General features: G+C 42.2%; 1 protein-coding gene across 1 annotated transcript in view; it reads left to right on the top strand.

Moving 5' to 3' along the window:
- Window positions 1-1142: 1142 nt before the first annotated feature.
- TGFA (transforming growth factor alpha) overlaps window positions 1143-27856 on the top strand; it is a 92101-nt gene continuing 65387 nt past the window's right edge. Inside the window, exon 1 of the mRNA XM_016161387.2 lies at window positions 1143-1349. Coding sequence (XP_016016873.1) covers window positions 1310-1349 — 40 coding nt within the window. The 5' untranslated portion in view covers window positions 1143-1309. The remainder of the gene's footprint in view (window positions 1350-27856) is intronic.

Below are 27856 nucleotides of genomic sequence, written 5' to 3'. Positions count from 1 at the left end.
TTAGCTGGTCAGCCATGGGAGTCTGTACCTGGAGCCAAGAAAATAGCAAGAGAATTCCCCCTGTCCTCCTTTCCCACCCCACCGAGGGGTTAAGAGGACAAAATTTATCCCTGAGCTCAGGGCATCTGGAGAATATGACTGGTAACTGCCTTCCAGGGCCATACTGTCCCCCATGGGTGGTCCCCAGGAAACCTGTGGTTCTTCCATTCTCTGCCCAGAATGTCTTCCCTCTTTCTTCTCACTTCTCCAAATTCTAGTACCAGGGTCCAGCTCGAGGCCACAAATCCTGAAAGGGCCACCCAGGTGGCTCCAGCATATGCATCTGTCTCTCAGGGCACACTTGTCGGCAAACTACTGGATCCTGGCCTCTGCTGCCTGTGGCGTGAAGTGGGCTGAGCTGGGCGGGGGGTAAGCGTAGTGGTAATCAGGTGCCCCATAGGCAGACCGATCATCATTACCAGCCCCAGGCCATATATTCGAAGAGGCACTGATCTTAACAATGTACCATCCTGGGAATGTGGGGTGGATGTGCTCCAGTGGCAAGTGTCCCTAGAATCAAGTGTTCAGGTAGGAAACGTGGTTTAACAAATTCTTCACTTGATTCTGGGGAACACTTTGCTTGGTCCAAGTCTCGGCAGGCGGCTAACAAAGCGCACGGGTCGCATTCCGGGCCACGTCCCCAGTCGCTCGCTTGCTCGCTCGCTCGCTCTGGGGAGCGCCTTCGCAGTGGCCCTGAGCACAGGTGACCCTCTCCAGGGCTGCTCCACTCCGCCGCCTAGAGACTAGAAGCTGCCACCGCGCTGGGACGATCCTCCGCAGCAGGTACCAGCCCCTGGCGCACCGGCCCGGGGCTGCACTGCACTACTAGTCTGAGGGTGGGGTCTGAAGTCAGGCGCTTCCTGCCTTTTACTTGGCCTAGGTGACGGGCTCTCGAGGCTGGGCTCAGAGAGTCCCCGTTTGCCACGCCCCGCTGTCCGCGCCCCATATCGTGCGCAAAGCTTCTCCGCCCCCAGCCCCAAACCTCCACCCCCTATGCCCTTAGGGGGACACCCCCATTGGGGCGGGAGAGTGGTCTGCCGTGCCCGGTCGACAAGTGGTGGAGAGGTGACGGTAACCGCCTTCCCATTTCCGCCTGGCCGGCAGTGCGGTAGAGTGAATGCCAGCAGAGGTCCTCCCTCCGCCCGCCTGCGCAGGGGCCGGCCTTGCTTCGCCAGCGCCTTTTCCCCCGCTGCACCGCGGAGCAGCTTCGCCACTCGGGCACCGCAGGTAGAGCAGGAGGCTGGAGCGCCTGCTGCCTGCTGCCCGTAAAATGGTCACCTCGGCTGGACAGCTCGCCCTGTTCGCGCTGGGTACGTACGCTGCCTGTTGCGCGTCCCCTGCCCTTGGTGACACCCCGCTTTCCCCTGTCCTCTCCATATCTCTTTCCCGGGGGTTTTCTGCGCCCACCTAGGAGAGTGGAAGGTGGCTAATGCTTTTCAAAGGTTGGAGGCTAGGAGGCAAGGGAAGTCAATAGGTCTTACTGGGTTTGGGGAGCGTATTCCAAAGAGGGGACCGTCGAGCTCCCAGGCTTTCCCTGCGAAGTGGCTGCCCGGGTTATGCGTGAAAATGCCTACCCGGGAAGGGGAAGCGGTGTGCTCACAGGCTTGAACTTTAATCCGCCGCGTCTGTGTGCTGGTACACTTGCCCACACCTACCTGCTTACCTGGCTGTCTCCAAGCCCGTCTTCATCTGCGTCGTCGGTAGCGTGTAGCTTGCAAAGGGGTCGGACCCTCCAGCTGGACCTTGCCTGCCTCCCTTTCATACCTGCTGCTTACCCCTAAGCCCCAGCGGCTGGCAGATGTTCACAGTCGGCAGAGGCGCTCTTAATCTAACTTTCAGTGCTTTGGAGCTTTGGGGTAGATTTTGGATTTTTGTGCGGATTAATTGTTCTTTTAATTAACTTCCCTGGCAGAAGTGGTTTAAGTGTCAACAGAGGGCAGGAGTGAAACCCTAGACAAAGGGTTGCCAATTTCCTTTGAGTTTGTTCTTTGACGGGAACGAACGATGGGGGAAGGGAGGGGAAGTAAACTCCGCAACCCCGCAACCCCGAGTTGGGTCTGCGGAGCCCGTGAGTTTTCAGCGGTGAAGTTCGCAAGTCGGTCTGTACGTGGCGAGGGGCAAGTCGGTCTGTAAGTAGTGAGGGGCGCTGCTCTGCGCCTGGCAGGCTATGAACCTTCGCGGTGCTGGGTCTCTCTGGTGTTCAGGTAGCAGATTAACACCCCAGGTATCTTGGTTATTGTTGCAGCTTCCGTGAAATGAATTGTTGGGTTGATATCCCCCGAGTTTAACTTTGTGAAGCAAGTTGCTCACCACAGGGTCGTCTATTAGAGTTTGAGAAAAGCAATGGACCCTCCCCGCCCCCGCCCCTACACACACACCACCTCACAAATGCGCAGAGCCTTAGGCAGTTCTGTTACAGTTTCAGGGGGTTCGCGGACCCGCCTGTAATCCCGTGCATGGAACACTGTGGTTAAGAACCGCAGCTGAAGGGGAGGCATCATCTAAGGGAAGGTCAGAGCGGTGTTGGAACCGGACGCTCCCCGCTGTACCCTCACCTGAAACTCACCAACAGGTGGCATGATTATGAACAGCTTTTTTCTAAGCTTTTTCTAAGACCTTTTTTTTTTTTTTGTATCGATGTTTCTTCTGATTTAGAGTCTGGTTGTTTTAATTGTTCTCTTTTGCCTAAAGCAATAAAACATTACCAATACAATAGAAGCCTCCTGTGTGCAGTTCCCTGTTGTAATGTTTTTGTCATTCTAGTAATAATGACCATAGCTTGAGCATTTACTCTTTGCCAGCCACTGTGCTGTGTTTGACTTGTATTCACTCATTCGATTTTCACACCAACCCGAGGAAGAAATTATCATCCCCATTTTATAGAGGAGGAAAGTGAAGCACACAGGGCCTACAGTTAGTAAGTAGTTGGGCCAGGATTCTTAGAGTGTTAAAGGAATGTGGCTATGAAAAGTCTCCTTACTGTGGTCGCTATGGTCCCATCTCTCAGGTCTGGGACTTTGCCTTGAGGAGAGATTATGTGGAATGCTCTGGAACTTGATATTAAATTGGGTTTTCTGTTGAATTCCTAGGACCTCAAGGTGGCCTTAGGTTATTCAGTGAAGGTTAGAGGCAGGAAAAATGAAGGTAAACACACTTGAGGAAGCCTTTGCAAGTCGTCAGACCCCCCATCCATCATAGTATACTTGCCCATGAAGACTGCATTCATTCATCATCTAATTGTTCTCTTTTGCTTAAATGTTCAATCCGATCTTTGTTTCCTTTCTTAAAAGATGTATAAACTTAAAAGATTAATCAATATGTAAAACTTGGATCATATAATTCCAAAATGTGAGCAGTTGAAAAGTCAAGGAAAAAGAAGGCAAGAGTAATTTACACCAGTGAGGATTCCTTTTTATTTATAATTCTTAAAAAAAAAAAAAAAAAGTTACTAGCACTTCTGCCTCCCACTTCACTTTCTGCTAGATTACTAAATACTCATCAGTGCTACATGCCTCTTTAATTTGTACATTTCCTCCAGAGCTGCTTTCCTCTCTAATTTTCTTAAATTAGTCGAAGGCAGTTCCAGGCGAATCAGCCAGCGTTCCATCACTAACCAAAATCTAGAGAACCAAGATCTCTCCTCTCCTTCCCCATTTTCGTAGGAACAGTCTGAGAAGGAACCAGCTGTTGATGTTCCTGATTACTTGGAACCTGACTGAGCATTGATTGATGTTTTGGTGGAGAGCGTGTGGAGATTTAAATGGCGATGTTGGAAAAATAATCCAGGTTTCTGTGGTAGCTGCCCTCCCATGTCAGGTTTCCACTGCTGGCAGGACAAACTCCAGTCCCACATCCTCCTCTGTGTCCAGGAAGCTAGATGTGTAATTTTGGGCAAGTTACTTGGTTTCTCTGTGCCTTTCTCATCTCTAAAATGGTGATATTCATAAGGTTGTTGGATGTATTTAACGAACATAAGATTGGTGCCTGGCACATAGGAAGAGCTTAATTAATCTTAGCGCCACCGACATTGTCGACATTGTTGTTATACGAACCCCACAGAATTTCATTGCAGGGTTGTCAATTTTATAACTGGGAGAGCTGTCTGTCTTACTCAACTCACATCCCTGCTCCCCATGCCTCTCAAGCCAGAAAAATACCACCCGACCCAAAAATCTGCCTAATGATTTTGGTGAGTATCATTTGGCAGATGACAAATTCAAGCAAGTTTGGGAGTTCTTTTGGACATCACAAATTCTTTGATTTTTGATACAAAGTATTTGTGTCCTCTATAACATTCAGTAGTTTACTGAAGCCTGCACTAAATTCCGGTTTTCTCATTTGTAAAGTATATATAATAAAACTGTACCCACTTCACAGGTGGTTATGAGAATCAGATGAGATGGTAAAGAAGAGGCTATTTATAAATTATAACGAAGGCTATCTTAGGACTGTTAAGGATGTGTAGAAATGAACCCCAACAACTTCCCTGTGGATTTGAGACTGAGCGACCAGTAGGGGGCATGAAGTAAGATGTTTCTCTATTCCATGGAAATTATGTCTTCAGTGTAGACAGTGGAGGTTGGCCCAGGACACGGTTTCCTTATTGGGCAGCCATATTAGGAAAAATTCACTTAGAACATGGGTTATAAAGGTGTATCTAGAAGACTTCGAGGCTGTTTCCCATATTTGCTTTTCCAAAATTTGGTTTCCTCAGTATAATTGATCTTTCTGTAAATACTCAATGTTGCCTGAAAAGGGGATTTTTCTTATACGAGTAAATGATGCTTCATGTTACTATGGTAACGTATGAAAAATAAATGACTTTTTCCATTAGCCCTATCTGTAAGGGCCTTTTGAAAGTGTGTTTGAACAGGGCCCTACTCTTTGGGCTGCCCACTGAAAGGGATGGGCAATGAAAGCGGAGGTTGGGTCAACCAAAATGGGAATAGCCTAACACACTGAATTGGGCTTTTTGTGCTTGGTTTTACATACAGACCTCTGTAATATCTTCCACAGCAGCGCCCTCAAATCACAACTATCTAGAGGGTTTGGTAAACCAGATTGCCAGGCAGGAGGTCAGGAAGTTTGCATGGCTAACGAGTTCCCAGGTGTGGCTTATGCTGCTGGTGGGGAGGAGACAGGAGGGACACTTGGAGAACCACCACTCTTCAGTGGGTTGCTGTTAGGGAAGCCGTTGGCTTAACCAACTGCATTTTATCTAAGAGTATGTTCTGACATTCATAAATGCCGCTGTGGATTTATCAGCCATTGTTAAAGGTGCTTTCTTGGCCTGTGTTGCTGACCAGGGCAGAGTTAGAATTCTTGCTGAGATCTCTTCATTGTCACAGGTGTTCTTATACCTTACACAGGGGAAATGTGATGATCAGATGTTATTAGACTTAGGCTGACCAACGCTAATCATGTCACTCTTTCTTTTTTTCTTCGGATTGTCAAAAACTGACCATTGTTTTGCTGCCATTTCAAATATTTTTAATTACCTCATTTTAAAGTATGAACTCAATTTATGCTAAAGGCAAATAGGTTGCATCCAGATAGAGAATTGGGGTGTTTTTTTGTGGTGACTTTTTAGTTTATTTTGCTTTTTTCCCCCCTGTGAAATGTAAAGTATAAAAATTTTTCATAGGAAACTGAATCTAAACTATAATGTAGAAGGAACTCTTCAAATACAAGGCATATTCTCTTTGGACCAACTCTAAAAATCTGGGTAAATTCTTTTGAAGCATAATGAATTGGTTGTATTAAACATAACTTAAATTGTTGTTACCTGGGCTTAGAAGAAATTGCAAGTTTATTGAAATGGAATTTTATGTATTTGCTAGTGCTTTTTTTAGGTTAGAGGAAACAATTTCCTTTCACAGAGTCTGCTTGTCAAGTGAATTCTATGCTGAATACTTTTGCCTTTAATTTTTCTTTGTCCCCTTACCTTGAAAAACTCAGTTTTTGCCACCTTCTAGGGCTTCCTCAAAAAGGGTTATACACAAAACTCCTTTGTGTAACAAGCTCGTACATATAACTTTGTGGAGCTCCAGCTTGCTATTGCCTTACCGTTTTTGGTTTTAATCTTTGAATGTGTTAACTTTTCTGGCTGAGGACCTCAGCAGCAGAGTTCTGGCCCCTCCATGTCCTGCCTTGGACTGACATTGGTTGTGCTCACCCTCTCTTCTCTCTTGTTTGAGGACTCCTTGAGGGCAGAGACCCCTTGGCCTTTATCTTTGCTCTTGGCCCTTCTGAGCACAGGCGGAGGGAGCCTCAAAGGAGACCACTAAGCACTTGATGACACCGTGTGGTGCCCAGTGCTGGATGCTCCAAGTATACACTTAATTGGCCCAAACTTGGCCACATAGTTACCATTAATCCTGAAAAATTCTTTATTATGATAAGGGTGGTGGCATATAAATTCTTGTAACACCGATGCAACTAGTCATCGGCATAGTGCTTTATTATTTTTTTTAAAAAATGGATCATGATTTAATGTTTTTAATGATTGCAAATATGTTTTTTCTCTAGACCATTTAGAAAATTCCAGAGAGCATAAGAAAAAAAGTGTTTTAATGACCTGTAATTCTACCACCCAAAGATAGCCACAATTAGCATTTTGTTATACAGCCTGTGGATGAAGGTATAGGTAGATGGTCTTTAAAAGCATATATGCATTCCAATAAATTAATTTGTTTTTGTAACCTTTCTTAATAAACATTTTTATGTCATTAAATATTCATCCATAATGCCATTCGTTTAGTGGCTAGGAAATAATCCCTTGACCGTATTTATTATAATTTAACCAATTTTGAAGCCCTTTTGAGGACATAGATTTTTTTTCTCACTGTTATAAATAATACACACTTTGTTGTTGGAAGTATAAATTGATATCTTTCCGAAATCAATGTGGCAAAAGCTATCAATTTTAAGTGAGCAAAACTTGTGTCATCGATTCTACTTTTTGATAAATACTTGCCTAAATTTGCAAAGAGAAATGTAAAGGATGGTGATTATTAACTCATTTATAATAGTTACAAGTAGCCAGTAACACACTGTTATAATTACTTAAGGAGATTCCTTAAGTAAGTTATTTTTGTATTTTAATACAATGATTTACTATGTATCTATGTTAAAGAGTAAAAGTTTTTATGATATATTAAATTTAAAAAGGCATAAAATCATATGTATAGGTTAGCACTTTGATTTGAATTGGTTAATTTTTATTACGAGTATATATTAAATTTATAATACTTAAAGTCAAGGAAGATAAATGATATAACAGATGTTCTTGTAAGTATTTGATACACTTTCAATTATTTAGGATAAATTCCTAGAAATTGTCCTTTTCTCACACGAGCAGTATATGAATGCCCATTTTCTTAAATCTTCCATAACATTAGAATTTAGTTTTAACATTTGCCAAGTCGATTGGAGAAAATAGGTTTCATAAAAAAAGTTTTCATATTTAGTGTTTGTTAGAGTAAATTTGTTGTCCATTGCCATCTTGTTATTTGCATCTAAACCTTTTAAAATTTTTTCCTTATCAATTGATTATTCTTAGAGCTTTATAACAACACTATGTATAAAAAAGATATTACTACTTTGCAAGTAGTAATATCTTTTACTATTTATGATATTTTTGACATATCTAAGGTTTGTCTTTTACTATTTATGATATTTTTGACATATCTAAGGTTTTAATTTTTTAGTAGCAGAAACTATTAATCCTTCCCCTTGAGCTTTCTACAGTTGCTTGTATATTTAGGAAAAACTTGCCTATGCCAAGATAAGGCAAATATTTACTTGTTTTTTTCTTCTAATTCTTTAGGGGTCTCATATTATGTTGAGCTATTCTATCTATAATTTATTCTACTGTGTAATGTGAGGTACAATTCGTATTTCATTTTTTAAAAAACAACCGATCAATTAATAGTCTTAATTGCTATTTTTGGTACAATCTAAATTCTTATAGGTCTTTGAATCTGTTTGTGGAATTTCATTTTCGTTCTATTATTTTGTATTTTTGCTGTTATTGTAAATGTGTTCATAGATGTAGTCTTCACATATTTTTGAGCACCTGTCCTGTCTTGGGATTGCTTCTAGATGCTAGGGAATTAGCTAAAAATGAGACAAAGTCCTGGTGTTCTAGTGGGTGAGATTTTTCTCCCATTCTCTATTCTAGTTGGTTATTTCTGGTATTTAAAAGTTTTTTAAATATTTATTTTGTAATGGGTTTTGTTAATTTTAGTAGTCCTTCAGTTGATCTTCTTAGATTTCACAGGCACATGATCATGTATCTTGAATAGTAATAACTTTGCCTCCTTTCTTTTAATATTTTTATCTCTTATTACCTTTTATTATAGTGCTAGCTAGAACTTTAAAGAACAGTTTTGAAAAGGTAGTAAGATAGCCTTATATTTCTCTTACTGATTATGTTCGTAGCATTTAACAGTTTAGTATGAGGATGACTCTATGGTAACAATACATATATTAACTACATATTTATATATGTGTGTATATATATATAAACTTTATCATGTGAAAAGAATATAATTCTCTTCATAACTTACTAAAAAAATTGGCCCTTTGTTTTTTAAAGCAGGATAGAGAATATGAGTTATCTTTTTTTTTTCCTAATGTTTTGAGGACTTTTATTTACTCAATTAGGTTAAAGCCATACTTTAATTCTGGAATAAACCCTTCTTAGCTACGTGGTATTATTCTTATTCTCTATGTACTCCTAAATTTGATCTGTTGTGAAGTGTTTGGAGCCTTTTCTTTTTTAGGTTTTGATATCAGCATTATGTCAGCTTTATCAAATAAATTTTAAAACATTTCATCTGAATCATGCTCAGCGAAATAAGCCAGACAGAAAAAGTTGAAAATCACGATATCACTTACATGTGGGATATAAACCTAAAAGTAACAAATGAACAGGACAAATAGAGACTCATGGATGTGGACAATAGACTATTGGTTACCAGAGGGTTGAGGGGAGGGAGGAGGCCAATGGAGTAAAGGGGGTCAAATATGTGGTGACAGAAAGAAATCAAACTATGGAAGGTGAACACACAGTGTAAATATATATATGCCTTACTGTTAAACTGTACAGGTGAAATTTATTGAATTTCATTAACTAATGTCACCATAACGAAAAAATTATGGTATAGTTATTAAGTAGAATACTACTCAGCAATAAAAAGTACTAAAGTAAAAAAAACCACATTGCATCTGTTTTATGCTCTAGAATAGGTGAAATATAAAAATCTGTGGTTCTGTGAAGGCTTGAAAGAAATTGCTTATGAAGCTTCTGAGCCTGGTCCCTTTTTAGTAGTCAATTAGAATTTTTTACCTCGAGTCATTTTTGGTAATTATTTCCCTCACAATCTATTTGACTCAGATTTCTAAATTTCTAGCACAGATTTACAAATGATATCCTTTGAATTTAAAGTGTCGCTTTTGCATTTGTAGCCCCAGTTAATATGACTTTACCGAATATGAAATAAAGTAAGCACCTACCTCCCAAATTAAATATTTATTAAGTTTGATTTTTTGATAATGATATTTTAAGAAAAAAAAGTTTTTTTAATCATTAAGCCAAATTTAAGCTTCATATTCAATAGTGTTCTCAGAAGCCCAGGTAACTAACTCGTTTACCTGCATAACTCTTTGTACCAAAGTTGTTATAGTAATGCCATTTCTGGTTCGGATGATACATCGCATTCTAGCAGAGGCTGCTAAGTCGATTCCTGTTGTGTTCCTTAAGTTTCAAAAAGTTTATAAACCTCCAAATACATTATCGTGCCCATCAGATGCTACTGTAGTGTTTGGAACAAGACAACCCAGCTCATATGGGGGATTTTTGTTGTTGTTTGCTCATTCACTTTTTGTTTATTTATTTTGTGTTTCGTTTTTAAAAGCAATACTTCTAGGTCAAAATATTGGATTCTTACAAAGAGACCATATCTTCAGCTTGAGTTCTTTAGGGCCTTTGATCTGAGTGTGAATGAGGTCAGTAAATAATTCTCTTAGGTGCTTGGAGGTAGATGTACCTTGACTGCTCTTTCGTCATCTCTTGCCAAGTCTGAGGCATTCTCTGTGTAATTACTCTACTTCCAAGAGGTACAGGAGATTAACTGGCTAAATGGTACACATAATGTGGTGACAGAAAAGCAGCCAAAGCTGATAAATGAGAGGTCTGCAATTACACACTTGGCTCCCTCCCTCCGCAGGCCTTGGCAACCAACTGGGAAAACACAAACTTAGGATACTTTTCCTGGTTGAAAGAAACAGCTTTGAGACCAGTAACTTTTACTGGGGCAGTGGCCCTGAGGAATTAGCATATGAACTAAGGAGGGACATAACCTTTTTACCTTATTTAGCACCAAGCTAGTTGAAAACTCTGAACTTAAGCACTTCTTACCTTGGGACAGCTTCTGGGTTATTACATTGGAGGAGGACATCATTAGGCCGGTTTGCGTGCTGTATACACCCCCTGCCAGCAAATTTAAACAATGACAGATGCTTTTTGCACATAGCAGACCTTGGGTGTTATAATTAGGGCTTCAGGAGATGAATCATAGGCCCCTGAACTGGAATGAAAGCAAGCCCAGGGCCTGAGCATTATTTAGAAAGGTGAGGTAAACTCAGAAGTATTTGGGGAATACTTCTGGATCTGGACTCTAACCTCATCAACCACTCCCCTGCCCGCCAAAGAAAACCCCTAAAACAAGCACACTTCTTGTGCTTGCCACTGTGCAGGCCGCTTAGCGTTCACAGAGCATGTACACCCTCTGATCAATCACCACCTCCCCATGTGGGCCATTCAGGATATGCTCCTTCTCTGCCTGCCTCAGGTACATCCTACTTACTCTTTTCCCAAAATGAAATGGAAATCAGTATCTACAAACAAAAGAGTCTAAAATAAACACCCCCAAATTTGACTCACCAGTGACATTCTCTTGCTCAGTTTAACCAGCAGGTATCCTATCAGATCTCATTCTGTATATAGACATAGATATTTGTGAATACTTGTATATTCACTTTTTTCCCTTCAAAAATGGCATTTTGTAGATTGTTTTAAAGTTTACTTTTTATTTACACTACATAAGAAAATAATTCCATGGCAAAAATATAAATATATGTGTCAACCTATTATTTTTTAATGACTATCACACATTACATTATACAACTCTATCATTGTTTATTTATCTGTCCCTTATTGATTGAGATGTAGGTTATTTCAAGCTTTTAAATATTGAAATCTGAAGTGAAAATTCTTACAGCTAAATCATTACCAGTATCATTTAGTTATCTTCTATGGACAAATCTCCAGAAATGGATTACTAGGTCAAAGGTACACACTTTTTTTTTCTCTTACCATATTTTGACAATCTTCCCTCCAGAAAAACTATTCAAATTTATACTTCTACCACCGACGTGTGAATACCTATTTATCAGCAAACTTGCCTATGGTGAATGTTATCATTTTCTACACTTTGCTATTTAGTTGGCAAAATAGTATTTTATTGTTAATTTCTATTTCTTTGGGTAAGACCAAAGTTTGGTACAATTGAATGATTTTTCATTTTGAGTATTTGAATTTATTTTCTTGTGGATTAGCAATTTCTGTCCTTAGTTATTTTCTCATTGATTTGTAAGCAGTTTTTAAAAAGATACCTTGAAAATATTTTCTTCATTATGCCTTTTAAATGTATATGTTTACAGAAGTATGGTTTTTTAGGTTTTTTTTCAGTTTTAAGGACTTTCTTTATTCTTATGTCCATTATTTCTTTATGATTTCTACTTTTGCCTAATACTTGGAGTAGGAATGCATTTGCAACGACTATTTGATCTCTCGTTTTCCTTTGTTTAAAATGTCAATTTCTAGGTAATGTTTTTTGGTAGAAGATGTGAGATAAGACTCTAACTTGCCTTTTTGTCAAATCATGATCCAGTTACTCTAACACCATTTATTGAATCATTTTTTTCTATACTCAGTCATTTCAAATCCCATTTTTATCAAGTGATACATTCTAAGGAGTACTAGGATTGCTTGTGGAGTTTCTGTTCTATTCCATCAATATGAGCTCACCCTGTAATGAATAATTCTTTTGGATTGGGAACACATCATTGCCCCCTAGGAAATTGGGGCAGAAAATGTTAAGATCCAGGAAAGTATACAGTGTATTATAGTGAGTATCACTTCACTTCTCTCTCTTACAACAAAACTTCCACTTCCCTCCTACCTAAGGTGTGTTGAAGGAAAAGCACTGTGATAGAAGAAAGGAACATTTACTGTGGTGGAGAGAAAGGTTATTTACCATTTTTCAATCCCTGAGGAGAAATGCTGTTTTACCTAATTCCTCAGCTTGGTCAAAGACTGATGGGCATTAGGTCTCACTCCACTGAAAGGCATGGTGAACTTGTCTTTGCTCTCCTACTCTTTCTGAAACTTTGTGCTTTGCAGGAATTAGGGGTCAGGTGGCAGGCCTGCAGTCTACCATGTGACATTCTAGTTAACAAAGACTGTATATTTTCATGTCCCCTTCTCAAATGGGAATATTGTGAAGTATACTGTGGCAGACTTAGAACTACAGACCAAACTCAGCACATCTTGCTGGAGCAAGAAATAATTAAGGAATCAAAAAGGAACTTGGCCGGCAAGTCAGAACAGTGTTTCCTATATTAAAACAAACTCAGTGAATAGAATGAAAGATTGAAATATCAAAATTAATTTTCAGTATATAAGACTTCATATAAATTATGTTTTTTTTCTTCAATAGTTTCAGACTATGCCTTCAGACTCTAAAGGAATGAGTATGAGTTCCTTCTCTTTGCCATCTTGGGAATTTTAATGGAAATGTTTGAGAAGTACTATCCCATGAGGATGGCTAATTTTCAGATATTTAAAGTAAAATAAGACAATAACTAAAATGAATAACTTTATCATATTCTGCTTACTTTGGTTTTAATTTGCTTTTCTTTTTCTAACTTATCCTAATTCAAATAAATTTAGATATTGATTTAAGAGCTTTCTTCTTTTCTAAGCCATTCAATGCTATAAATTTTCCTCTAAGCACTGCTTTTGCTGCATCCCATACATTTTCAATTTTATCTCCATTTTTATTGAGTTCAAAATATGTTTTGATTTCTCTGAGATTTATTCTTTGACTCATATGTTATTTAGAAGTGAGTTGTCTAATCTCCAGTATTTGACTCCTTTGTGGTCTGAGAGCAAACATTGAATGATTTCTAGTATTCTAAATTTGTTAAGGTATGTTTTATAACCTTGAATGTGGTCTAGCTTGATGAATGTTCATGTGACCTTGAGAAGAATGTGTATTATGCCGTTTTGGGATTAAATAGTCTGTTGATTCAGTTATATCCAGTTGGTAGATGGTGGTGTTGAGTTCAGTTACATCCTTACTGATTTTCTGCCTGCTGGATCCGTCCATTTCTGATAGAGGGGTGTTGAAGTCTCCAACTATGATAATAAATTTATCTATTTCTTTTTAATTTTTCTATTTCTATTTTTATTAATTTTATTACAATTTAATAGGATTATTTTTAATTTTTAATAAATTCTATTAATTATTGCCTCATATATTTTGATGTTATGTTGTTAGGCACATATATGTTAAAGATTATTATGTAATTTCATCATTCTTTAATGAGTCAGAAGCTATTCAGAAGGTCATCACTAGTAAACTGTCATCCTCACGTGGTACCACAATTATTGTAAAATTTCCATTACTACCAGTGAATGAGAAGTTCCAGTGAGTAGTCTTCTTCTTTAGTTAAGCAAACTTGGCTCTATTTTAACTTTCCTTGTGGAGAGAAAAAAAAATACAAAAGGCATTACTCCAATTTCCTGGACTCGTGTGCTCTATGAGGAGCAAGAGAATGGGACTGTCTTTGACTGAGGCCATCATATCAAGTAAGTTTTTATTTTGAATCTTCTGTAAGTTGTAAAAGGTTTCAGTGAATGAACTGGTTATGCCCCAGTGATCCACTTGAAAGTGAGAGATTTACATTTAGGAAAACATCAACTCACTATGTAATGTGAGCTTATTTTCTCGTGAAGTGCCTCTTTCCCCTACTGTGGAAGAGAGGGAAAAATAAACAAAACACTCCTTTCGACTACACTGAATTTTTTTTTCCAGATAAAAGGCATGGCGTTTTTCTTTTAACAGTAATAACAGAAGCATTTGGAGTATCTCGGCTGTCATCCCATGTAGGCTATACCCAAGTGATCAAACAGTAGTTGCAATTTTTGTTAAGTGGGCCTAATGTAATGTGGTTCTCATTTCACCTAAGATAGCTATTTTATTCATGTAATGCTATATTATAGAGCCAAAAGGATGAATAACGAAAATACGATTTATCAGCTCAAAGTGAGGGATGCTATTTGTTTGTTTAGGTTACTTATTTGATACATGAGTTATTCAGATTGTCTTCTGGGTTTGGCGATATTAATACAGAGGGCCATGACCTAGCTCTTGCCACCAGTCCTTGCATTCTTTGTAGATTGTAGCAGAAGCAGACACATAGTCTTTCACAATATGATGAGATATGCAGCAGGCACCTTTGGCTCAAGAGGAGAGTTCTTGATATGACAGCGCAAGGCACTCTTTGAAGAGATTATGGCCACCACTTAGAACAGTGCCTGGTACATGGTAATCTCTGTAAGTGCTTTGTGTGTTGCACAAGCTCCTTTAACCCGTCTATCAATCCTATGAGATATGATGATTATCCCCATTTTACAGATGAGGATTCTGAGGCATAAAATGTTACATAACTGACCCAAGCTCCCAGCCAGCAAGTGGCAGAACAAGGATTTGAACCCAGGATTCTTACTGCTGAGATATGTGAGAGTACCCTTTCGTAGCAGACATTAGGCTAATGTAATCAGACTTTCAGACAGCCACTGCCCTAAAGATTTACTATATTGAAAGTAATTATGCTGGCTAAAAAGAGATTTTGCTACTTCCCCATGCTGTGAAATATTATAAAGAAACACATGTGACAGAGTTCTATTTTTCCTCCTTTGGTCAAGAGTTCAGAGCTTCAGAGAACAGATAATCACAGTTGTACTTGATTTTGTTGTGACCAAGGAACCTCTAATGATAAATTCATTAATGGAGATCTGTTCACATTCTTACCATACAATCTTAAAAAGGTGTTTGTTTTAAAGAGTGATCTCTTCCATTTATATTTGAAAATCACAGCACACATGAACTGTAGTCTGTAAGGCCTTCTGCTAAGGTGCTGGCTTCCCCTCCTCCTCACCCCATTTCTATGCCTCCCAATTGATATTTCCCCCCCAATAACAGCGGAAGTTAGCAGAGTCTTTAACAGTTTTATTATAGCACATTTAGTTCTTCACAGTCCAACTAAAGATAGAATCTGTGTTAGCACATTTGCTAATAGCTGACTTACTTTCAGACTCTTCAGCCTCAACCTTAGCAATGACATGTACCCACAAAACACAGGCATTTCCACTAACTTGATAGAATAGCTGACCAGAACAAGAATAGCATAACAATAGCATTTACAGTTTCACCAGTATATGGGAACTTCCTTCATTCGGCTGGCAGCATTTTTCTGATGCCCTTTGCACCTCTGACTAGCCAGTTTAATATCTGAACCCTTGGGTGTTAGGGCAGTGCCACAGTGTGGATTCTGCAGATGTTTATTAAAGATGATCTTTTTGTCCCTTAGGTAAAGGTAAAGGAGTTGTATACACTGGCAAATCATATTATTAACACAGAGACCAACCAGTGGGATGGACCTCTTTTACAATGAGTGAGCAGCTGAAAAAATGTGGGTTTTAAAAATCTGTCTTAATTAAAGGACCTTATTTGATAATCCTTTTCTAGGACAAACTCTCCTTAATCTGTAAATGCAAATCATTCACATCTCTGCTTCGCTTAAAGTAGATTGCCTCCACTGCAGTGGCCCTCCACCCCACCCCCAAAAGTTGACTACTTGGTAATTATGTAAAATCCTATCCTGCTGGCCCATGGGGGAGGAAACATTGATGTTTTAGGGAGCCAGAGAATCAAACTATTCCCTGAGATTTAAACACACAGACAGTAGCTCCTTATAAAAATTCTGTTCTCAGAGCAGAGGGGCCACTTGTATTTTCCACAGGGCTTCTCCACCCTTCCCTTTAGGCTTCCTTGATCTTCACTTGTTCACCTAACCTCTAGTGACCCACTACCTAACAATTCTTCCTCTGATCAATGCTCTTTAGTTGTAATATTCAGCAGGAGGGAGAAAAAAAAAAAAAAAAGAAAAGGTTTAACCTTTGGGGACAGAGAAGTCTCTTTGGGTCAGAATTTTATCTTTCCAGCTTGCACCTCAGAACCCAAGGAACCAAAACAGCATGGAGCTGGTGAGTGATAACAAGGAAAAGACTTTGGTGAAAGGAGCCTCGCTGTTTTCCAGCGGTAAAGAAAACAAACGTGCTTAATCATTCATAGATGGGCTTTACCTACTAATCTGGGAACACCACTTTCCCTCTGTTTTCTCTTCTCCTTTGGGAGGAGCTGCCTGAAGCGAGGAGAAGGTTTTGCTCCAGTGACTGACTGTTCACAGGCCAAGGATGGAGACGGTCTGTCTGACAGGCCAGCTCTCGCTGCAGTGCTCCTGCAAGCCCGCCCTCGGGTTGAATAGTTTATCTGCGCTCCTAGCCTTGAGAAGTGAACAGCAGGGCGGGAAGGGGGCGAGAGGTTGTGGGTATATTTTTTATCCCAGAAAATGGGACATGATTACTTTGAATGTATCATTAAGCAAGGCAGGTACCTTTGTGAATGGGTAAGGGGTCAGACTGCAAGGCACGGCCCCCTCCGTGAGCGTTCTCCATGAGAGGTCTTCATCCCGGAGGGTTCCTAGGCCCCAGAGGCTGGTCCAGGCTCAGCCAAGAATGCCCTCTGGGGGCTGTGATGTCATCGGACTCCACTACAGAGCAAAAGTGAGTGAATGGCCTCACTGTTTGGCCTTGAAGATAAAGCCATTCACTTTTATGAAAAAGCATGTTTAGGCTCCCAGTAAATAATTAGAAAGCATTAAAGAAGTCTGGGTTGTTCTAAAGTATCTACAATATGCTGTTTTTGTTTTTTTCTACTTTAGCCTCTTAAATAAATGGTTCAGTCATTGTTTTCACCTGGACTGTTTATCACCTGATGAGCTATTTTCAGAGACTTCACAGGCAGAAATTTTCTGAAAAATCTAGGGCTTTGTTTATATAAAAACCTGTTCCTTTGAGAAGGTAAAGAAATCAATACGAATGAATAACTATTGATATTCTTAAGTCCTGCCTCCCTTATGCTGGGGGGTAAAAGAATCCACTTTGATTTTGTAGCCATACCAACGAATGTCTCATTGATAATAATTGTGTGTGAGACTGTGTATGTTTCATTCAAACGTTTCCTTTCCCACTTCATGGGCTTTTTCTTTCACCTATTGCCCCTATCCTCAACTTCTGCAGTGCCTTGCACAATACTTAACATTTAATAGTTGACAAATATGTTTTTATTGATGACAAATAATTTTCCCTCCAAGTCTCTCTCTTGTCTTCTCTTCCGTCCCTTCCCCAGCCCTCACTTCCAAAACATTACTGACATACCAACAGATATTTTATGAGAAGTAAGAAATGGTTCTACTTTTGTAGGCCAACTGTGATCACTTGGAAGTGGCCCTTTAGAAGAATTTAAAGGCTGCGTCTGAGTTAGTGTGAAATAGTGCTGTGATCAATTAGTAATGTCTGCTGTGGGCTTGATGTGGAGGTGGTGATATGTGTGCAGTATATTTGATTCCTGCTCAAGATGGTGGGGTTTTCTTAAGAATGAGAAAAAGACACGTATTTCCAAGGCATTAGTTGAAGATGTTCCCACTTATGTTACTTATATTTTATGCCTTTTAAAAAAATACAGTGCTCTGGTTTTTAAAAGGTATTCCATAAACCTAATACCATAGGCATAGAAGTGCTATAGAGTCCTATTAGGCAGGATTAGCATCCCAGCAGGGCAAGGAGCCTGTGAGGGTGTGGACTGGTATGTCCTGTCATCATTCCGGTCTTGAGTATTTGCTTCCCTTCAAAGTAAGAAGCAGAAAACCACAGCTAATGCTGGATGATGAAGCTCTGTGTTGACATTCAAGTGAGCCCATCTTGGGCTCTCGATGAGTTATTAGCAGGAGTGTTCTGGCTGCCTCCTGGTCAGGAAGAACACTGACTTCTACCTGTATTAGAGGGAAGGACTCCTTTCCTAAGAGGATATGTGGCATGTCATAGTTCCCCAGCCCAGCAACCATCTTGGCATTGTTATGCCCACATCAGTGGGGGCATTCATCTCTGTTTAGTTCCTGCCCCCAGATACTTTGGAGGGATATGATGAAAAGTAGAGAGCTGGGCTGTGCCTATGCCTACAGGGGGCATACGAGGCAGAACATGTAGGGCAGAGAAACTCAGAGCAGAGAATAGCCACTGGGTCTGCACATTTGCAATTTCCATTTGTTCTGGGCACAGGTCAGCACAGAGCCTGTTCACTTTGCTTCTTGCGGGCCCTTCACTTCTGAGCCTGGATACTTTAGTCCAGCCTGCAGGCAGTAGCAGAAGTGTACATGGTAAGTGGGATTCGATACTGTGTGAGTTTCCAAAAAGCCTTGCACACAACTGTTGTCAGATGGAAGCTAATTAATCCCAGATGTTGAACGTGTATCTCACAGGTAAACCTGGGGGTGCATTGGACTGAGATTCCTAGGACCTGCCTGAGTATGACCAGGGCCAGGACCTTCTTCATTCTGGCTTGTAGCATCCTGGAGGATCTCAGGGGTAGTGGGCAGACCCTGGAGGGGAACTGTTAATGAAAGCTCAAAATACTTTAAAGAAGTTTGAGAACATCAGGACCAAGATAAAATTGACTTGTGTGGCTTTGACTCTTGTAGCATTTAGCCTGCTAATAGGTTTCTCTAGGCCTTTGTTCTTGTATGTTTATTCATTATTTGCTTTTTAATTTGGGCGAGAGAAATGGGGTCCTCCATTTGAGGTGGTCAGGAAATGTTTTTGAAGACATCGATGTTTGAACTGGCCTTGAAAGTTGAACCTGGCCTAGAAAGGTGAAGAGAAGACAGAGATAGTAGAGGTAGCGATGGGGTAAGGAGAGGAGGTCCATGAAGAAACAGGGCCAACTCGTACCTCCCAAGTTCAGAGAGTCCTATCAGCTCTGATTATTTTATGTTCTACATCTGACCGCTTCTTATATCCTTCCCGCTACCCCTCTCATTTTCACCTGGACTCCTGCAGTACTCTCGTCTCCCCTCCTCCAGCTCCAGCCTTGCCTCTTTTAAGGCTGATTCTATTCTTGGTATCTTGAGCAATCCTCCTAACACATGCATCAGGTGCTGTTGCTCCTTCACTCCAAAGCTCTGGTAGCTGCCCAGTATGGAATAAAATTCAGACTGCTAGCACTCCCCGTGAGAGATGTCTGCCCTGGCATCTCTCCAGCCTTGTTTCCCAGCCTCGTTGCCTTCTTCGGTTCACACTCCCTAGATATCTCTGTGGAACTGTTTGGCGGGAATTGAATTCATGTAGCAAGTATTGTTGAGAGCTGTCTCTGTGTCAGGCACTGTTCTGGACACTGAGGATACAGTAAACCAAAAACTACCATCTCGCTCTCTCCCCCACTTGATCCCAAGAAGACAGAAAATAAACAAACAAACCTACAATTAACTGTCAGGTTGCAACAGTGCTGGGAGCCTCTTGCCTTATTACCTTGTTCGTAGGTTTTCACAGAAGGATGATGTTTAACATCTAAAAGGCCCCCAGCATTGTCTTGTTTCTTTGCCTGAAGTGTAAGAAAAGACAGGAAGAGGAGGATGGAAATATTCTCTGTAACTGTAGCTTCATTTTGTTATGACGAAGGCTGTGCTTGACACTTACTTGGGAGCCCACTCTTACATGCAGCTGGAGGGCCAAGAAATTGGATGAAACCATCCTTCTGGCAACTCGTATTCTGCTCCCTCAGTCTCAGAGCTGACGGCAGCCGACAACAGATTGAAAATTGTATTCATAACTGTCCTCAGATGAGAGACAGCACATCTGGGAAACGTCATCCACTTGATGTTAGAGGCCACAGAAGCAAGTCCGGTTACCCTGAAACTGGGATACGGGATTTCCCTAGTTGTTTCGAAGGCTGCTCAGATTCCTGACTGTGCTTATCAACCTCTCCATTGGAAGACTTCTCTGGAAGACCCTTAACCCATTATTCCTCCCCTGCAATCCTGTCCCCTGCAGTCCTGTCCTCTGCCTACCCCCTGGCCTATTTCCATGGGGAATGTGATTCTCCTCTGCTTCCTCTCATCCGTGTGCTCCCATTTTGAGAGGGAGGCTCAGGGTTCACAGTGGCCCAGCCCAGTCACATTGGCTTCTGACCAATGGTGGTCATCGCTACTCCTGGGGGCCACTGTCAATAAACGTTTAGTGAGCACAGCCCTACACCACATTTCACGACATGAGAACTAAGTGTGCTTCTTGCCCTCTCTAAGTTTTCAGCTAGCTAGAATTCACAGAGATGGCAAAGCCTGGCCGGGAAGCGAGCTTTGTTGTCTGTCTTTATACTCTGCCAAGCTGATGGGGCAGGCAGCATTGATGCCGAGAGCTGTGGGACTCTGTGGACAGCTGCAGTGTCTCCTGTGTATTTTCAGAAAAGTCCAACCCAAGCTACTTATGCCAGCTTGGCTTTCCTAGGAGAAGGACATTGTACTTGAACTCAGGGAAACAATAGAACTAGACAATTTGGAATGTAGATAAAATAATTTAGTTTCATAGTGTTGGAATTGTCATCAGCTGGGTTTTTTTTAATTGAAAAATTTTTAGAGCAGTTTCAGGTTTATAGAAAAATTGAATGGAAGGTGCTGTGCCCCGATATACTTTCTCACCCCACCCCACACAATTTCCCTGTTTTTAAACATCATGCTTTAGTGTGGTACATTTGCAACAATTGATGAGCCAATATTGATGCATTATTATTAATTAAAGTTAATGTTTTTAAACTAAAGTGAAATGTAAACTAAACCCTTTAATTTACATTAGGGTTTTTTCTTTGTGTTATACAGTCTATAAATTTTGACCAATGTATAATGACATACATCCACCATTGTAGTATTATACAGACTAATTCACTGCCCTAAAAACTCCCTGTGTGTCCCCTGTTTAGCCTTCCTTCTCTCCCTTTCCCAAACCCCTGGCCACCACTGATCTTTTTACTGTCTCCACAGTTTTGCCTTTTCCAGAATGTCATATAATTGGAATCACACAGTCATAGTCCATAATTTGTCTGATTGTTTTCTTGTCTTCTTTCACTTAGTAATATGCATTTAAGGTTTCTCGATGTCCTTTTGTGGCTTGCCAGATCATTTCTTTTAATTGCTGTATAATACTCCACGGTCTGAATGTACCACAGTTTATACATTCACCTACTGAAGGATGTCAGTTTTGAATCATTTGGGTAAATCCCAAGGAGTTTGATGGCCAGACGATATGGCAAGATTATGTTTAGTTTTGCGAGAAACCACCAAACTTTCCTCCAAAGTGACTGTACCATTTCATCAGCTGGATTGATTTCCTACCCCACTTTCGCTTCGATGAGTCTGGGTTTTCTTGGCAATGCTTCAGAAATACACTGAACATTAATATTCAAGACCTTTTTCTCACTGCACTCCGCCCTGAGACCTAAACGTGCAAGGCTGCCACCTCACATTCTTCTTTCTTTCATCCCCCTAGTCTCTCTAGAACTAAATCATCCTAGCAGAAAACTTCCTCTTTTTCCTGCTCCCTCTGCTCTGTTGCTTCTCATCTCTACCCTGCCCCCTCCCCCAAAGGCAAAGAGGTAAATAGGGACAGGGGCAGGAGCACAACTGGTAGAAGAGATCTCACTCCCATTTTGCCCTGGAAGAGCTACTGTGTCTTCCCCAGGTTTTTGTCTTCCTTTAAAATGCTTTAAGTTGACACCACTGAAGGGTACGTGTTGCTCTCCACCCCAAAACTGTGGGGACAGGCATGCCTCGTTCCTTATGGGTTTGTCTCAGTCAGCAAACAGGACTCTTCCCATATAACTAAGTGCTTTGGGAACATTCGCGAAGAACTTTGCTGTGTGTGGCCAGAAAAACTCCCGTTGGCCTGAGGAAAATATGTCAGGAGCCCTAAAATCGGGCGTTGGACCAAGAAAGCGTTGACTCATCACCTCTCCTGTCAGCTGCCTCCCTCCTGGGCCTCCTAGGAGTCTCTTTGGAACCCCACGACTATGAAACACTGGGGGTGGGTTTGTTCGTGGCTTGCCAGTCTCGTTGCGTTATAGGCAGGCTTCATATTGTGCAACCCAAATACTTTGGGTTAATATGGAGACAGACAGGCAGATGAACATAAGAAGGAGCTACTGAATGGGGACGGGGTTGTCCCAGTTAACTGAGGACAGGCCGATCACCACGGTTATCTGCGAGTTTCTCCGAGACAGTTTGCAAGGCTCTAACGAGCAGCCCTGCCTGTCATGTGGCTGCTAGCTTGTTCCATTTCCCCTGAGCTTTGGGTGCTTCTGCCCATTCATTCGGAGCCCAAATGACCCGTAGTTGAAGGGATTTTCTCTGTTGGGGTCCAGAATTTCTCCACAGGGTGTGCTATTAACATCTTACATGGGATGAAGTCCTGTGCATTACAGCAACTTAGCATTCCGGTCTCACTCATTAAATACCAGGAGTGCCCCCGAATCATTGTGACAATCAAAAATTGCTCCCACCAGTTTCCAGATATCTCCCAGGAAACACTGCCTGCAGTAAGAACCCCTGGGCTAGGAGTGGTCTAGTCAGGGTCTCCCAGTAACAGGAGGTCAACCTGAGCACCCGCTGCCCACCCCTTATTTGGGCCCCTTTTGGCAGCTTGTACCTGCATTTGTCACCCAGGCCCTTTCTTACCTACTCTCTCCTCTTCCTCCTCCTCCTGCCTGTCACTTCCAGGGCCCAAGGAAATGAACATAGAGTTTCCCAGTCTACAGCATGGTGTGGGTTGAAAATGCAGGCTTACAAGAACTTCAAGGTGTTTTCCCCTTAACTCTTAAAAATCTATAGTTCCGGAAATATGTCTCCTCTGGTTGAACCCTGCTTCTCAATCAGTGACCCCTATCTAGTCAGATGAGTTCTCACAAGGATATTCTATGGCTGTCCCCCAAAACACAGAACACAGTGGAAGCCTGACATTGGTGATTACATTAGTGAAACACTGCCCCCGGCCCTGCCCCAAGCTGATGCCACATTGATCTGAAATTTGCCAAGTCACACTGGTATTTATTTTGGCCCAAACTCCAAACCTCACAGTGCCTTCTGCAGGGTGGTTCTGGGTTGTCTTGAGTAGAGCAGTGGGAAAAGGTGAGTTTGTCATCACCAAGCTATTCATATGGAGGAAATTGTTTTACTTATTTTTTATTTCCTCCCCACTCTTAGCCTACTTCCAACCCTCTGTCTGTGAGTGATGTGTACATATGGCCTTGACAAAGCTGAGGAATGGGCCTGGCTTCATTGGTTCTGTTGGAAGGCTAACTCTGCTGGTTTGAGGCCCACACAGGCAAAGCTACTGCTGACCCTGTGCCTGGAAGATGGCCATTCAGAGGCCACCACAAGGCCAGGGGAAGCTGAGATGGGGCCGGAGGGCCTCCGTGGAGGGGAAGGGAGCTGGTAACATCCAGAAAACTTTTTCAGAGCTGGCATTTGATTCCTGAATTTCCTAGCAGCCAAGTCTCCTCTCAATTCGCAGTGCTAAGGGGTCTGGATCCTGCAGATAGAGCCACTGTGTCTGCCACCTTATCTTGGCCTTGTCTCTAGTGCATTCCTCGCCCTTTTTTCCTCTGAAACTCTGGGAATGTCAAGCGTAGCCCTCTCCACAGACACCTTGATGCCTCAACTCAGTGTCAGTCAGCTGGAACAGGGTTTCGGAGTGCTCAGCTTGGCATAGCTTCTTGCAACCTCAGAGCTCAGCCCTGGTAGAGCCTGTTGGTGATTCAGTGGCCGGGGAACTCCAGCTAGCCTGGGATACTTGTCCTGCTGCCCTGCAATCCCTGGTGAGGGGCACTCAGCCAGCCAGCACGGGAGCAGGCCCTGTGGAAGAGGAAGTTTGACTGAGTATCAAGCCCTTGGTTTGGGTCTTTGATAAGGCTTTAACTGCCGAAGATGTGACTGCTTCCTCCTAACAAAAAAAGGTGCAGCATAGATCTGGATGGATGCTCGGTGCATCCTGGTTAACTAATCATTTGATAAAGATATTTTGCCCCTGTATGCTTCCTGCTTAATTGGCAGGGGTCCTCCCTGACCACCGGATCAGTAGGCAGCATTGCTCTATAAGGCTCAGAAGTGGGCAGGGCATTGAGAAGAGTGGGGAGAATGATGTCTATATTGCATCACCTTCCGGTCCTGTCTTATCTTAACAGGGCAACACACACCTCCTCCTGCAAGGATCTCTGAGTCTTTTTTATTTAGTTTGTTTATTTTTTGTTGCATGCTTTCGGGGAAGTCAAGAGGAGCATACTTCACTTTCGTTTACAGCTCTGTTGCTTCGCTGATGCTCATGGATGTAGGGTTGGTTCCAGGCATTACTTAGGCCCTCGACCCTAAAGAACTCAAAGCATCTTATTTACCCCTTGAGGTAGGGAAAGAAATATAGTAATCGGCTTCCCTGAATCAGAGATGGTGCAAAATGAAGTCTGGACTGAGAGAGGGAGGGACAGGGGTACCCATGCGAGTGACTAGAGTGGGCTCTGGACCTGTCCTGGTGCTGACAGGTGTCAGGCAGCAAAAGAAGAGAACGCTGCCTGCTGGGGTGGTCAGGAGGGCGTTGTGGAGGATGTCGGGGCTCGAGCTGGGCCTGGAAAGCTGGGTAGATGTGAGGTCGGGGCAGCAGGAGGGTTTTCCAGACAGGAGAGAACAAGTAAGTGTGTTCTACCTGGACCAGGTAGACGCATTTGGCTGGAACAGAGGGCTTGCCGAGGGAGCATGGGAAATCGTCTCAGCACACAGTGTGAGTGTATTTACTTCAGCCGTGTCTCCTCATCTACACTGTAAACATGTGGCCATTCCTGCCTTTGCCTGAAGAGCCCCTGGAGATATAGTGCCCAGCAAACACTGGGTGGCCAACCTGCTGCTCCAAGACATTCATAGAGCTCTACACTACTTGTCACATCCTATGTCTTGTCATTGAGGTCCCTAGGTGTAGGTCTTACTGTTTTCTCATAAAGATTTCAGGAAAGCCTACAAAAGAGTTAAGGATCTGAAAATAGGGGTCATATTTTCTTGGCATGCCAGTTCAGCAGATGTACTCCAGACTCACGAGAAGGAAGACATGTCCCCACGCCTCCACAAGACCTCTCTCTAGTCTAGTGAGACTAGTTAACATCATCGTTGAAACAGAAGACACATTTTAACTCACCATCCACCTAAATATGGTACAGTCAGGCATTTATAATGGAGTTCAGTGTAAACGGTTTCCACGAATTGGAAGGATTATTTCTCACAAAAGAGTATATTCCAGAAGTTGTGAGAGATGGAACTTTGAGTCCTTCACTATCTTAGCAGCACCTAGAACAGTGTCTGTCACATAGTAGGTGCTCAGTAAGCACTTGTTGAGGGAATGAATGCCAGGTTTCAAGTGTTCTTCATCTCCACTGAAATCAGAATATGGACCAAGATTTAGAGCTGCAGCTTCAGGGGTCCAGGATAGATGTGAGGAAGGAATTCCTGAGGATTGGCTGTTTTTCTGTTCCCCATGTGCACACTCTCAATATTCGCCCTCCTTCTAATCCATTTTCAGGCTGGTGACCTCTTAGAGAAATTCATTTTAACATACATGTATCAAAAGCCTAACTGGGTGTGCGGTGTCATGCCAGGTGTGAGGGTGGAGATGAGTAAAGCGTGGTTCCTGACCTCGCTAGAGGGGACGACAAGACAGATAAGATGTGAAAATTTTCAAACTACAGGGCAGAATCAAATAAAGAATACTCTTAAGAAGAAATGATTGTTACTGACATTTGAGTGAGGATTTGAGGGGCGAATTTGATTCCCATAGGTAGAGAGAAGGTCATAATATTAATGATAGCTCTCAACCATTTCTGCGCCACTCGGTATACTACACATTTCTCATGTGTCCTCTCATCTCGCCTTTACAATAACCCGTGCAAGGGATGGACATCTCTATCTCTTTTCCCAGTTAAGGAAACCAAGGCTCAGGCAGCTAAGCAGATATCGCATAGATGCAAGGACTTGAGTCAGGATCCTGGTGGTGTGAGCCCAAGACAGGTCACATGCAGGGAAAGGGAGACGGTGCCCTGCAGCTGGAGTCAGTGCCCAACGGCAGTGCTGGGAGGAGCCAGGTGGGAATGCGGTTTGGGACAAGGTCCTGTGCCTTAAATCTCTGCTCAGGACTTTAGACTGAGTTCTGTGAGCCAGGGAGTCCATGGGAGAAGAGAGGAAGGGAGCGCCATGGTCCAGCAAATGCTTCAGGAAGGCACCTCTGGCAGCAGGAGCAAAGGTGGAAAAGCTGTTGGCAGGAAAACCAGTTAGGCAACTATTATGATAGCCCAGGAGAGATGGTGAGGCCTGAATTGGGGCACTGGCAGCAGGGATGCAGGGGATGGATGAGATGGACAATGTGGAGGTGGGGTGTGTAGGAGGCCTTGGCAGTGATACGGGGTAAGGGAGAGGGAGGGGTTCGGTCTTCAGCCCCACCCAGGAGCGAGGAGGCAGAAGTGGAACAGGTCAGGGGACAAGACCAGATGAAATTATTTCTGAACACATGGTTTGAGGCCTCTGGAGAGTAGCCAGGGTTGGAGACAGTGCTTGGGGCATGGAAGCAGGGGAAGTAAGTATCTGTGGGAATGTGAGATCTGTGTGGTACCTTTGGTACCCCAAACTCGCCTGCCTTTGCTGTAGTATGGAAGATTCCATTTCCCCCTGACTTTGTGTACTTGATTTCATCTCATTTAATCCTTGCAGTAGCTGTGTGAGGTGTTATCCTTATTTACAAATGAGGACATCAAAATCTCACAGGTAAGGAGTGGCAGAGCCAGGATTTGAACGCAGGTCTGACATCAGAGCTCCTGTTCTGCCATAACAAACTCTAAGTGAGAATTAGAAAATGGTAGAGGGCTGCAGTGAAGGCTTCTATCTGTCCATCTCTTCCACCTCCTTGATCCTAAAGGTTCTTTCTGAATACTTTGGTTTTTCCCATATGCAGATATATTGAGGTGGATATAGAAAATACCTATGAGCATTCAGGTAGCTCTGGCTTATTTTCCATGATGTTATAATCATGAGGTATTGCCTTAGTCTCATCAAGTTGGACTTTGCTGCTTATGGCCACCCCATTAGAAAGGGCAGCTGAGGGCCCTAAACTCACTGACCCAAGAGCATTCCCTCATGGATGGTGAGCTTGCAATATATTATCAAGGCGACATCAAGACTGTGTGTAAAATATAGAGATGAAACATACGCTCACTTAGGTTTAGGATTGCTCCCATCTTCTGATATTTTATGTAAATGCCATGCTAATTGAAAGACAAAATTACCATAAGCAGAGCCCATTCATTGAGACAAATGCATGCTGTCTTCATGTTGTCTGATCCTTGTTCAAAGCAAGGATTTCACCTACGAAGGTTGCAAGGAAGCCAGTGTGCCTCGTTGGCACCCTGTGCTGGATGGTTGAGGAAGATAGACCTGTATCTTCACAAATGCTTAGAATTTAGGGACTGGGCAGATCTTATTGCCCAACTCTGTCATG

Source organism: Rousettus aegyptiacus, unplaced genomic scaffold, assembly GCF_014176215.1.
Source record: "Rousettus aegyptiacus isolate mRouAeg1 unplaced genomic scaffold, mRouAeg1.p scaffold_m13_p_7, whole genome shotgun sequence".
Taxonomy (NCBI): Eukaryota; Metazoa; Chordata; class Mammalia; order Chiroptera; family Pteropodidae; genus Rousettus; species Rousettus aegyptiacus.
Note: the sequence above shows the minus strand (reverse complement) of the source record. Positions and strands in the feature narration are given on the sequence as shown.